At 35.8% G+C, this 14267-nt stretch overlaps 1 protein-coding gene across 2 annotated transcripts in view; it reads left to right on the forward strand.

Annotated features, from left to right (window-relative positions):
• Positions 1–12903, forward strand: part of SLC5A8 (solute carrier family 5 member 8) — a 68485-nt gene extending 55582 nt beyond the window's left edge. Inside the window, exons 12-15 of one of the 2 annotated variants that reach the window (XM_025881363.2) lie at positions 411–616; positions 7355–7458; positions 10700–10779; positions 11038–12903. In XM_025881363.2, coding sequence (XP_025737148.1) covers positions 411–616; positions 7355–7458; positions 10700–10779; positions 11038–11163 — 516 coding nt within the window. In that variant the 3' untranslated portion in view covers positions 11164–12903. The remainder of the gene's footprint in view (positions 1–410; positions 617–7354; positions 7459–10699; positions 10780–11037) is intronic. The other variant, XM_073900424.1, reaches the window with a different exon arrangement.
• The last annotated feature ends 1364 nt before the right edge of the window (positions 12904–14267 follow it).

Genomic DNA, 14267 nt, shown 5'->3' on the forward strand with positions numbered 1-14267 from the left:
TGGCATACCATTTGTTCACAGATTAAGCAAAAATAGAGGGGACAGTTGGCCTGGGGTCAACCATGTGATTGTTGTAATTCTTTGGGTGTGAAGAGAGGAGGAGGCCAGAACAGAGTGCTAGCCATGGAAACAGAGTAGAAGGGATGAAATTATGAGACTGACAGAAAGAAAAATGAGCAGGGTGAGATAGGGATATGAAAAGGGAATGGAGTTACCGAGTCCCCAGGGCTCTGGGCTGAGGGACCAGTGGCCCATGCCACCCTTAACAAGAAGCAAGGATCTTGGGAGAGAGAATGCTTTTAGGAGAGAAGATGGTAAATCTGGCTTGGACCATGCTAAGCTTAATCTTCTGATGTTAATTTCTATTTCAAAGAAAACTCTAAGCATTTAAAAGCATTCTTGTTTTACAGGGAGCACTTGTTGGTCTGATGGCTGGATTTGCTGTTTCTTTGTGGGTCGGAATTGGAGCTCAACTTTATCCTCCACTGCCTGAAAGAACTATGCCACTAAGCCTTGAAACCTATGGCTGTAACAGCACATACAATGTGACAAATTGGGTGACAACCACAGAAATGCCATTTTCTACTAGTGCTTTTCCAGTACACAATGTGGGAAGGTATTGAATTAAGCTTTATGATGTAATATTTTAAAGAAATGGATATGACAGGTAGAGAACCCCAGTTGCTTTTTGTCTTGCCTGCAGTGCTGTGATTTTCCCTAATTCTGAAATGGGTAGAGCCCTTGTGGCTTCTGGCTACAGTATTTTGTTTGGAAACAACAAAAATTCCTATATGTTCTTAATTTTGGTAGAAACCTCTGCCTCACAGATCTGGAGAAGACTTGAATAATAACAAAAAAATTCTATTATGGGTAAATGCTACCAAATATCAGCTCTAGTTGAATGAAAAATCATCTTTGTGAACTAAAAATGTTTTAAAATGAAAAGCAAAATTATAAAAGAAACGTTGCTTATATAGGCTTTGAAGTATAGCCTTTAAAGTCTAAAAGCTACAATCATCTAAATATGTTAGATCATTCCTATTTGTTTAGATTTAATAATTCCTGATCTTTAGAGCACTGGCAATGGGTTGCAGCTGTGATCAACTCACTTGCTAGAGTTTTCTGTATGCAGTATATTTTGGGCTCTGGATCCTTATTTCATCTGATTTAATGAAATGATGTAGATCTATGGGTAGGTGAGTGTTCTATAATATAGTGGATATAGGGCAAGACTTTCTTTAGTGGACAATTAAATGTCCAGCCTTAAAGCATAAACCCCTTGGAGATATTCAAGGAATACAAAGATGAGGTTGCTGCCCCCAAATTATTGCCCCCATTTCCAGCTTTCCTAGAAGGAAACCATTAAAGACTCATTCCCTTTGGGTCAAGACATGATGGCTGCCTTTTAAACTGGACGCACTCCTGAGAGAAGGAATGTGACTTATTATTAGTGATTCATGTTCCAAACAAAACCCCACTATGAGAATGCTTGCCAATGGAAGTTCAATGCTGGTAAATGCTGTATGAGTAGAAAGAAAAGGTAGTTCCAGAGCCTGAGGCATATTTGGGGGAGGTTTGACTAGGTGAGGTGCCATGGGGTGAGGGGCAGGGAAATGCCAGAAGCAGTTTGGACAAGCATGAACACACTAATGTTTGTGGGGGGAGGGTAGTTGTTTGAGTCAGAAAGGGAGAAAAAAAATAATAAAAGGGTACATGGGAGGATGTTCAGGATATACTTCTTGTTTCACAATTTTGCTTAGCATTTGTCCTGATTGTATAATAACTCTTTATTTAAGAGTCTGAAGCAAAATAGTTATTTTGATTCTGAAACAAATAAATTAGCTGAAGTTTAGTATGTGCCTGGTACCATAATAATTTTATATGTTAACTTATTTGTAAAATAACAGGTAATAAACAAGAATTTCTAAGAATGAACTATATACTCAGCTCCGGGCTGGCCATTTATGTAGTATCCCAAGAAAGTCTTCCCTTCTTATTCACTGTGGTTCCTGCCTTCCGGAAATTTATAGTCTATATGGAGAGAGTTTGCTAATATACACAAAACAATTAATTCAGTAAGCACAGTAAGTATAAAACTAGCACATGGTAAATAGTAATAAGTACTTGATAAATATCTGTTAAAAGAATGAATATAAACAAAGTTGGAGTGATTAGCATCAAGACCTTAGAGAGGTAGTACTACTTGAAGGATACAGAGGTTGGCTAGAAGGAGAAGTTCTGGAAAGTCACAAAATGACAAGGGAAGTTGGACAAGAAAATAAACACTTAAACAGTGGTATTCATAGGCGATCAAGAGAGCCAGAGGGATGAGGAGACTAACTCTTCCTGATGGAGCCAAGGAAACCTTAGGGGAGGATTACGTGAGCTGGAATTAATCAGGTGAACAGGGTTGGGCAGAAGGGACAGAAAGAAGTGTATATTGCACAATGGAGAAACAGTATATGCAAAGGCATGAAGGTCTGAAGCCACATGGTATCTTAGGAAATCATACATAGTTCAGTGTCCCTAGAGTACAAAGGAAGTAAACTACACAGCTGAAGATGAAACAAAATACCCTCTGGTTGCCTAGATACCATGTTTCCATTACCTAGATTTAGTTTTTATTCTTTAAGTTCCCAATGCTTGATGGGTATATACTGATAGCTCGTCCTAATTTTATTTTTTTAAAAATTTTTTTAAAGACTTTATTTATTTATTTGACAGAGAGAGACACAACCAGAGAGGAAACAGAAGCAGGGGGAGAGGGAGAAGCAGGCTTCCCGCAGAGCAGGGAGCCTGATGCGGGACTCGATCCCAGGATCCTGGGATCATGACCTGAGCCGAAGGCAGACGCTTAACGACTGAGCCACCCAGGTGCTCGTCCTAATTTTAATTTGCATTTCCTTTATGATTAATTACGTTCAATGCCTTTTTATTATATGTTTTTTGGGCCATTTCCATTTGGATATTTACTTTTGCGACTTGGCTGTTGAAATCTTTTTTTTTTAAGATTTTATTTATTTATTCATGAGAGACACACAGAGAGAGGCAGAGGGAGAAGCAGGCTCCCCGTGGAGCAGGAAGCCCGAGGTGGGACTCAATCCCAGCACCCTGGGATCATGACCTGAGCCAAAGGCAGACGCTTAACTGACTGAGCCACCTAGGCACCCGCTATTGATATCTTTAATCCAGTTTTAAATGGATTCTCAGTTTTTTCTTATTTATTTAGGACTTTTTGATATGGTCTAGATACAAAATATATTTTGAAATATTTTTCTCCTGCTTTGTGGGTTGCCTTTTTACTCTCTTAATGATACTTTTTGGTGGTCAGAATTTCTTCATTTTTATTAAGTTCAACTCATCAGTCTTTTTTTTTTCTTTCAAGTTTTTATTTAAATTGCAGTTAGTTAACACATAGTGTAATATTAGTTTCAGGAGTAGAATTTATTGATTCATCACTTACATATAACACCCATTGCTCATCACAAGTGCCCTCCTTAATGCCCATCACCCATTAAACCCATCCCTCCTCCCATCTCCCCTCCAGCAACCCTCAGTTTGTTTTGTATAGTTAAGGGTCTGTTTTATGGTCTGCTTCTCTCTTTTTCCCCCCTATGTTCATCTGTTTTGTTTCTTAAATTCCACATATGAGTGAAATCATATGGTATTTGTCTTTCTCTGGCTGACTTATTTTGCTTACTCTAGCTCCATCTACATTGTTGCAAATGACAAGATTTCATTCTTTTTTATGGCTGAGTAACATTCGATTGTGTATATGTACCACATCTTCTTTATCCATTCAGCAGTTGATTGACTTTTTAGCTCTTTCCATAATTTGGTTATTTGGTTGATAGTGCTGCTATAAACATCAGGGTGCATGTATCTCTTCAATTCAGTATTTTTGTATTCTTTGGGTAAATACCTGCTAGTGCTATTGCTGGATCATAGTGTAGTTCTATTTTTAACTTTTTGAGGAACCTCCATTCTGTTTTCCAGAGTGGCTACAATGGTTTGCATTCCCACCAACAGTGTAGGAGGGTTCCCCTTTCTCCACATCCTCTCCAACATCTGTCATTTCCTGAGTGGTTAATTTTAGCCATTCTGACAGGTGTGAGGTGATATCTCATTGTAGTTTTGATTTGTATTCCCCTGATGATGAGTGATGTTGAGCATCTTTTCGTGTCTGTTAGCTATTTGTATGTCTTCTTTGGAGAAATGTCTGTTCATGTCATCTGCCCATTTCTTGACTGTATTATTTGGTTTTTGGGTGTTGAGTTTGATAAATTCTGTGTAGATTTTGGATACCAACCTTTTATTAGATATGTCATTTACAAATATCTTCTCCCATTCCAAAGGTTGCCTTTTAGTTTTGTTGATTGTTTCCTTCACTGTGCAGAAGCTTTTTATCTTGATGAAGTCCCAATAGTTCATTTTTGCTTTTGTTTCCCTTGCCTCTGTAGATATGTCTAGTAAGAATTTGCTATGGCCAATGTCAAAGAGGTTGCTCCTGTGTTCTCCCCTAGGATTTTGATGGCTTCCTGTCTCACATTTATGTCTTTCATCCATTTTGAATTTATTTTTGTGTGTGGTATAAGAAAGTGGTCCACTTTCATTCTTTTGTAAGTTGCTATCTGGTTTTCCCAACACAATTTGTTGAAGAGACTCTTTTTTCCATTGGATATTCTTTCCTGCTTTGTCAAAGATTGATTGACCCTATAGTTGTGGGTCCATTTTTGGGTTTTCTATTCTCTTCCATTGACCTATATGTCTGTTTTTATGCCAGTACCACATTGTCTTAGTCACTACAGCTTTGTAATATAACTTGAAGTCCAGAATTGTGATACCTGCAGCTTTGCTTTTCTTTTTCAAGATTTGGGGTCTTTTGTGATTCCATACAAATTTTAGGATTGTTTGTTCTAGCTCTGTAAAAAAATACTGGTGATATTTTGATAGGGATTGCATTAAGTGTATAGGTTACTTTGGGAAGTATAGACATTTTAAGAATATTTGTTCTTCCAATCCATGAGCATGGAATGTTTTTCTATTTCTTTGTGTCATCTTCAAATTCTTTCATAAGTGTTCTATAGTTTTCAGAGTACAGATCTTTTACCTCTTTGGTTAGGTTTATTCCTAGGTATCTTATGTTTTTGGGTACAATTTAAATGGGATCAATTCCTTGATTTCTCTTTCTGCTGCTTCATTATTGGTGAATAGAAATGCAACAGATTTCTGTACATTGATTTTGTATCCTGTGATTTTACTGAATTTGTGTATTAATACCAGCAGTTTTTTGGTGGAGTCTTTCAGGTTTTCTACATAGAATATTATGTCATTTGAGAATTAAACCAAGGATGTAACAAGAAATAAAGAAGGGCACTAAATCATAATAAAATGGTCTATCTAGCAAGAAGATCTAACAATTGTAAATATTTATGCCCTCAACTCAGGAGCACCCAAATATATAAAACAGCTAATAACAAATTAAAGGAACTCATTGATAATAATACAATAATAGGAGGGGACTTTAACACACCACTTACACCAATGGACAGATCATCTAAGCAGAAAATCAACAAAGAAACAATGGCTTTGAATGACACACTGAACCAGATGGACTTAACAGATACGTTCAGAACATTTCATCCTAAAGCAGCAGAATACACATTCTTTTTGAGTGCACATGGGACATTCTCCAGAATAGATCACACACTAGGTCACAAATCAGGCCTCAATAAGTACAAAAAGATTGAGATCATGCCATGCATATTTTCTGATCACAATGCTATGAAACTTAAAGTCAACCATAGGAAAAATTTGGGAAGACCACAAATACATAGAGGTTAAAGAACATCCTACTAAAGAATAAATATTCATTCTTTTCCTATATTTTTAGTCCTTTGTGTGTCCCAATTAAGAAATCTTTGCTTATCCGGAGGTCATAAAGAGATTCCTCTAATTTTTCATTTAAAAGCTTTATTGTTAACTATTTCCATTAATGAAATGTAATCTACTTTGGAATTGATTTCTGTAGGTGCTGTAATCAAGACTCATTTTTTCCCATATGGATATTCAATTAACTAAACACCACTTTTTGAAAAGACATTTCCTTTGCCCCATTGCAAGGCAGTGTCAAATTTGATGTAAACCAGATATTATTTTCTCATGCGTCTGTATCTTGATTCTCTATTCTGTTCTATTTTGTCTGTTTTCCCCCCGGTAATACCACATGATCTTAATTTCAATAGCTCACTTCAATGTATTTCCCTTCTTTCTGGGATCTTGGCCCCTCAAGTCTTAATTGTTGTGACTCTCTGGTGTCTTAAAAAAAAAAAAAGCCTGCCTGGCCCATTCCTCCACTTTTTAAAAAAGATTTTATTTATTTATTTGACAGAGACATAGCAAGAGAGGGAACACAAGCAGAGGGAATGGGAGAGGGAGAAGCAGGCTTCCCACCAAGCAGGGAGCCCAATGCGGGGCTTGATCCCAGGACCCTGGAATCATGACCTGAGTGAAGGCAGCCGCTTAACTGACTGAGCCACCCAGGTGCCCCCCCTCCACTTTTTTTTACATTTTTCTTAGCCAGATGGGTGTTCTAAATCAAGCTACTCTATTAAAGCTGAAATTGGGATTCTAGAACAATCATTTTGAAACAGATCAGGTCATGTCACTCTTCCATTTGAAATACTGCCACAAGTGCCATTGCCCAGAGTAAAATCCAAACTTCATACAAATCTAACAACAAAAAAAAGACGTCTGGCTTCCTCTCATCTTGTATTACTCTTATGTTGCTCATAATGGTTTAGTCAGCTGGTGTTTACCTCTTTCTAGGATGCTTTCCTCAAGAACTTTTTGTTATTCAGATCTCAGTTCAAATGTCACTTCTTCACAAATGCCTTCTCTGACCACACATTAGAGTGTAGTTCCTTCTTTCCACTCTGTTTCATGTTACCTTGTTTTATTTTCCTTATAGCACTTCCACCAGTGGAAATTATTATATTTATTAGTTTAATTATTTATTGTATTTCTCTCTCCATTAGAATGCAAACTTTATGAGGGCAGGAGACTTATCAACCTTTTTTTATGGTAGACTTTCCAATGACAAGAACAGGGCCTGGGACATAAAGCAGAATTGAATGAATACACATGGACATTTAATATTGTAGTGTATGGTCAAGGTTAAGTCAGGCTTTTAATTCTTGATCCAACAAGATCAAGTTGGAACAGTAGATTATGACATTAAAAACATTGTTAAATATTTTGTTTTGACTTTGCCGTGCATGAAGATTTTTGAGACTGCTCTAGTTGCTAGTAGCATTGCATGAAATCTTACAGTTATGCTTTTGTTTTCTCTTAGGACTCCACTGATGGATAACTGGTATTCTTTATCATATTTATACTTCAGCACTCTTGGAACTTTGGTAACGGTATTCATGGGAATGCTAATCAGTTTACCAACAGGTAACTATCTAAACATTAGTATTATTGTATTTACCTCTATATTAGTTTTTTTCTGTATCTATTTTATAGCTATTTATGTTATTTTTCTATAGTCCTGTTAACAACTAGTTTAATTACTTGCTCCATTTTCCTCATGGGAAGTTTGAGTGCCTGGACTTGAAAGCAGAAGATTCTATTTGAACCTTTGTTCTGCCATTTACTGGCTGCATAGACTTAAGGAAGTCCATATGGCTACTCTGAGACTTAGCTAACTTATGTGTAAAATGAGAATAGTGACGATTGACTTGCCTATCTCACAGGTTGCTGTAAGATAAAAATAAAGTGCTTGACAAAATCACATGTAGCTACTACAATGCTAGGATTTTACATGTATTATTACAACAATCCTATGTCATGATCTTTTCATTGTCCTATGCTGACTTTTTGTAAACTGTAAAGAAGAATACACATGTAAGGAATGATAATTACAGTCCTTACGTTTGAACATAGTGTGAGGCTTTTTTCACATGTCCATAAACTTTAAAAACATTATTTAAAGAAACAGACTGATAATACACATCGTATACACTGCTCTCTGGGATTGCTATAGAGCTGTTATTCTGGGACTTCATTTTGTCTTCATTCTGTGACTTCCCTTGGTGTCCCTCCTATGTTGGATTCCCTGTTGCCTGTATTCCATTATTTATAATTCTTGTTTATCCCCTTAACTGAATGGAGCACATCCTTTAGCATGTTCTTGAGAAAGGGTAGACAAGAGATTTTGAAGATGTGGTGTCTCTGGGAAAAAAAATGCCTTTAATTCCCCCTTATACTTGATTGATCATTTGTTTGATTAGAGAATCCTAAAAAAAATACCTTTCTTGTTTCTGAGAGGATGTCTTAATTTTCTCCTAGCTCATTATGTTGTTATTTAGAATGCCAGTGCCATGCTACCTGTTGGCCCTTTGCACATGACCCATTTCACAATGAGTGCTTTGCCCGAAGACCCTTCAGTTCAACGACATTTTCCTATATTATTTCTTTTGTAATTTCCTGTGATTTTCTGTTTTCTCTCTCTGGGAACTCTTCTTAGTCAAATGTTTGAGTCTCAGTTATTCTAATTTTCCTCTCTTTTCTCTCCTATTTTCCATCACTGTGTCTTTTAGGTGACTACATGGGATACTTTTCCAATTTCTTTTCCAATAACTCTCAAAGGAGCACTCTGATCCAGTTTTGAGAATAGTCTATAAGGGAAGGAGGGCAGGTAGGAGGCTATTGCAGTAATCCAGGTGAGCGATCATGGTGCCTCGAAGCAGGGCAGTAATGTAGAGTTAGTGAGAAGTGCTGGGCTCCCTGATTTCCTTCATTCCCTCACCCATGTACATCCATAACAACCAGAGCGGGGGAAGGTAGCCCCACTGCCCTCTTCATCAAATGTGCAGTAACTAGTCAGAAATCCCATACTTTGTCCTAGTATGTCTGATGTCTTTGTTTGCTTTATGCTACAAAGCTACAGCACTGTGCCACTTGAAGGAATTCTATCAATCCTGTTTTGTGGCTCCTGAATAGCACTGCCTTTCAAATTCTGTGATACTTGTATTTATAATTAATAAATTATATTAATAATTACCAGTAATATTAATATAATCATATCAACAATTATATTAATTATAATTATTATATAGTACAATGCACAATTATACATTTTATAATGTACATTTTATAATAAAGTTTGTAGCTATTTATTACTTCTCAAACAGTTGTTTTAAACTATTCTGTTTCTTTTCAAAGAGGACTGTGCCTTTCTTCATAAATTAAATTACCAACACAGTAAATTTATTCTTTTGTTTGTTTTGATATATTTTAAGACAGATTTTAAAGTTTTCTTACCAGTAACCCAATTATTCAGATCAGGAATACACCTAAATACATCTCCTTGTACTATTTGACCTTAGATCCTTGTTCAACCCATTCCTTTTTCTTTAAGAAAATGGAGTATCAGAGCATTCCCGTTGAGCACTTCCTTTTTTTTTCCTTAAAAGTATTTATTCTGATAACCATATATGACTGCTTCTTTTGTTTTATAAAGTCATGCTTTACCTAGGTGAGCAGGCATCCAGTGATAAAAAACAATTCAACTTCATTAATTTCATAAATGACTTATTTCCACTTCACAGCAGCAATGAGCACCTTGAAAAAATAATCTAGAAACATGAAATCCTTGGGAAATAAATAGGAATACTAGGACTCAGTAAGAATTCCGGCTATACAGACTTGGTTGGCATTTCAGTTTCACCTAACCACGTACTGTATACCGTGAGTGGGTCTGTCTCCTCATTAGTAAAATACGGTAAATAATGCCCTAAGTAGACCATGAGCTATGGGTAGAGTAATTGTTTTACTCATCTCTGTCTCTCTAGCATCTAGTGGAGTCTCTAGTGGATGGTAGGCACTCAACAATGTTGAATGAATTAATTTAAAGTTGATCCTGTCTCCAGAACAGCAGAGGTTCCCATAATTAAAAGCCTAATATTTGTACTGAGGTGGTGGTTCCCAAATATTAGAGAGCATGAAGATCACTTTAGAAATTTGTTAAAAATCAGGATTCAGTGGCCCCTTTCCAGAGTTTCTAACTGGATTGGTCCAGGTTGGAGTCTAAGAATCTGCATTTGAAGTACATCTATTAGATGATTTGTACAAAAGTAGTTTGAGAACCCATAGTTTTAAAAAGCTTTGTCTTTGATCTACAAATAAAATACCAAAACAAAGAAAAATTTTTATAAAGCAGAATGTTAGGGAAGAGGAGTTGAAACACCAATCATTATATTGATTTTTATTTAACTAATTTATTCAATAATTCATAATTTCCTGCATTTCTTCATGCACATCTGCATTCATAGCCATCAAACTAGGGGAAGGCAACTCCTCTGTCTGAAGCAGAGGCAAATGGCTTGATATTTTATTGGTAGATCACAGAGGATGCTTTTAAATCAGTTTCCCTACGAGTATTGGGCTCTTAGGTTAAGTACCATTCATCTTTAAACAGTAGACTCATTTGTCATAGTGAGGGGCTTGCCGGATCTAAGACTAAAAGAAGGGAAATGAACCAAGTCTTCAGCACTATGTAAAAGATTCTCTTTCTCTGTGTGTTTTATGAGTGCCTAGAGAAGAATGTGCACAAGTTAAATGCTTGTATGATGGGCCATCACTGGGTAGTTACAGATATTGTTTTAACATTGTGAACGACGTAAATGTTTTTCAGGAGGGAGAAAACAAAACTTAGACCGCAGATTCCTATTAACCAAAGAGGACTTTTTATCCAATTTTGACATTTTTAAGAAAGTAAGTTGGCTTTCTTTCTCCTTAAATTTGTAAGACTGTGCTTTTATCACCAGGATAGAATACCATTTAGTCCTCAGACTCTTTTGAACTCTGATGGACAAGGAAGGTATTTGCCCTATTCTTTGATGGTCTATTTCTGTTGTATATCTTGTCTTCAATAGACTACAAAGCTGATTTAGAGAAAGAAAAGCAGTAACAATTATTTAGAATTGAATAGTTCCTTTTTTTTCTAATCACTGTGTTAACATTTTCTTTTAGAAGAAGCATATTGTAAGTTATAATTCTCACCCAGTAGAAGACGGTGGAACTGATAATCCTGCCTTCAACCATATTGAATTGAACTTCCCAGATCAAAGTGGCAAGATGAGTGGGACTCATTTGTGAAACATCTGTGATACTAGATGATCTTAAACAGCGATCCAGTTATATATGTTTTCTAAGATAATTGGATCAGGTTTAGATTTCTTTTGGCGGGGAGGGTTCTATAATGAGTGAAGTTTTGGGGGAAATTTTCGGGGTAAAATTTTGTTAAAGCAAAGTGCAGACTCTTCACTTACTATACTCATTAATTGATGCTGCTCTGGAGTTAAGAGTTTCAGCATCAGCATTTCCCTCTATTTCTCTTTTATTTTAATGAAGCTGTCATTATGAAAGTTATGACCACATATATGCTGAAGGATTAACATACACATATACACACATACTTGATGGTCAAAAAGAGTATTTTTAAATTTGGCCATTATTAAAATTATTTTCCACGCATTTGATGCTAGCATATAAGTTTTGGGGTTTGCCAAAATCAGAAGTAATACTGAAAAGACCTTTTCTCCTTCCACAACATACTCTATTTTTAGGAAACAATGAGGTGACAGATCTGTGTTGTCTAGATCTTTGCTTCTCATTGATCCATACCAGCCCTATCAGGGAGCTTATTAACCTTGGAACCAATTCTAGTTCAGGAAGGTGGTAATCAAGAAGCATCCTGTTTGGGACAGAACATAGCCCCAGTGATCAAGGTCTTTTTGGTGCTATGTATCTATTCTTGTGCCTTTTTTGCTAATTATCTAGAGCTCCTGGCCATTGGCTGCTTATATTGCCTTACACTCTGGTTCTTATATGCAGTCCTAGTTTCTGACCCATCAACTCAGGTTTTGTTGTACACTTCACTTTGCTTGCCTTCCTAGTTTCCTATCTACTGTGTTACCTTGGGCTTCCATGTCTTGAGATACCCATCGTGAATCATGCTACCCAGATCCTTGTTCACTAAGTCCCAGACTATAAATTGGAAATCCTATGAGCCTGGTACTGACTAAAGTACTTGCAGCATAGGTACTTGTGGATTTGGTGACCCAAGAACATTTACATAATTGAAATGGTTAAGCTATGTGGAATTACATGATTGTGTTGAATGATACTAATTTGAATGTCAACTAATTTGCAGTCAATTGAATTTAAAGTGTGTATGCTTAGAAGTCTTGAATTCTAGTGTATTCACCCATTTAAAGAGCTAAATTACAAAGGCAAACACTACTTTTTTTTTTTAATATTCTGAATTACTAACTATATGCTTTGTTCCATGCTTTAAAACTTCAAGTAGCAATCTCAATTGCTAAGAGTTTGGTCACAGACTTTTATCAGTAACATTTTTTTCTACAGTTCCCACATTAGATACTGTTTAGAAATGTGTTTCTTTTGTTTGTTTGTTTGTTTGCTTTACAATGTTTTAAAATAACATGAGAAACATTTAGGTACATTAAATATATTTTAGAATTAAATACTTTTTTGCTTATTTCCTGGTATTTAGGTAAGTATGCTCTGTACTTTTAAAGGTTGCCAATTGAAAACATGAAGCGATAAAAAAATAGGAAGTAGCATTTGTCTAAAGAAAGAGATTTATATAACATTTAAATTAATGTGTTCATATATTTCATTTGTGTATAGATGTTATTTTTTTAATCAATATGTTTGTAAGCATGCATCAAACTGTAAATCTTTCTACATTTTTTAATGAGTAGGAAGATATCATCTTATTTGTTTTATGCAAGTGTGATTTGAACTATTATTTATTTAATAAGTGTAAATGCACATGTGTGTAGAATGCTTCAATTTTATGGTGACTAACATAATAAAATAAATTTAAAAAATCAATTTTGGAATCAAAGTCCAGTTATATAAATAATTTTTTTCCTTATCTAACTGCAAAGGGATTGTGCAAGGTATTTTTTTTTTTTTTAAAGATTTTGTTTATTTATTTGACAGAGAGAGAAACAGCGAGAGAGGGAACACAAGCAGGGGGAGTGGGAGAGGGAGAAGCAGGCTTCCTGCAGAGCGGGGAGCCCGATGCAGGGCTCCATCCCAGGACTCTGGGATCATGACCTGAGTTGAAGGCAAATGCTTAATGACTGAGCCACCCAGGCACCCCTATGCAATGGATTCTTAATGAGAGATATGATACTTCCATTCTTGTCCACTTTATTTAACCAAACATATCTTTGTGACTTTGGGAACTGTTGATATTTTACCTTTATGAACACATAAGAGTGCCAGACCAGATTCTTAAGAAATCAAAGTACTGTTATTAATTATGAAAAATCATTTACCTTTCTGAATCTTTGGGTGAAACCAAAGAGGTAAAATGTTAATATATCATAATGTAAATGAAATCATCTAATGTTCTTAATTATTTCTGAATTACAACAATCCCAACAGGAGGGAAAAGCCACATAAGTAGTCTATTTTCATTTTGTCATTGACAGATTGTATGACCTTGAATTTATCCTTAATCTACTCTAATGATGGAATTTAACTCTAAACACTTAACTACCTCACAGAAATAATGTGAGTATAAAAGATTAGATAGCACTTTATTAGCTCAAATAGTGCTACTTAAAATTTTAATATGATTGGAAATCAAAATTTGAGACAAAGGTCACTTGCTAGTTTTAAAAAAGACAAACTGTTAATAATTTGCAATGTAATGATGTGGAGATAGTTCCCTCTCTAAAAAATATGTGCCATAGAAATATTGAACTCTATTTAGGAACCAGCAGGATTATTCAAACAGAGGGAATGGAAACTTTAAAGAAAGCTACAGACCAATCATATTCACTCCACAGAGAAATGAAAATTTTATATGTAGGATGTAAAATGGTATAAATATATATGCATCTATTTGATTGCTTATGCATTAATTTTCTCTCTAGACCAGTGGTTCTAATGGGGCAGTTCCTGCCTGAACATTTGAAAATATCTGGATACATTTTTGGTTGTCACAGCTGGTGATGAGGTGCTACTGGCATCTAGTGGATAGAATTCAGGGACACTACTAAACATCCTGTAACACATAGGACAGTCCCTCTTCACAACAAAAATGATCCTGCGCCAGTATCAATAGTGTTGGGTTTAAGAAATCCTGCCCTAGAGGTTAAGGTTGCAATCTTGATTTTCCTGAAGTTACACACGCTGGTTTTGTTCCTTTAGGGAAATTC

This window comes from Callorhinus ursinus, unplaced genomic scaffold, assembly GCF_003265705.2.
Source record: "Callorhinus ursinus isolate GAN/ISIS: 27379988/994484 unplaced genomic scaffold, GSC_fseal_2.0 scaffold14, whole genome shotgun sequence".
NCBI classification, from domain to species: domain Eukaryota; kingdom Metazoa; phylum Chordata; class Mammalia; order Carnivora; family Otariidae; genus Callorhinus; species Callorhinus ursinus.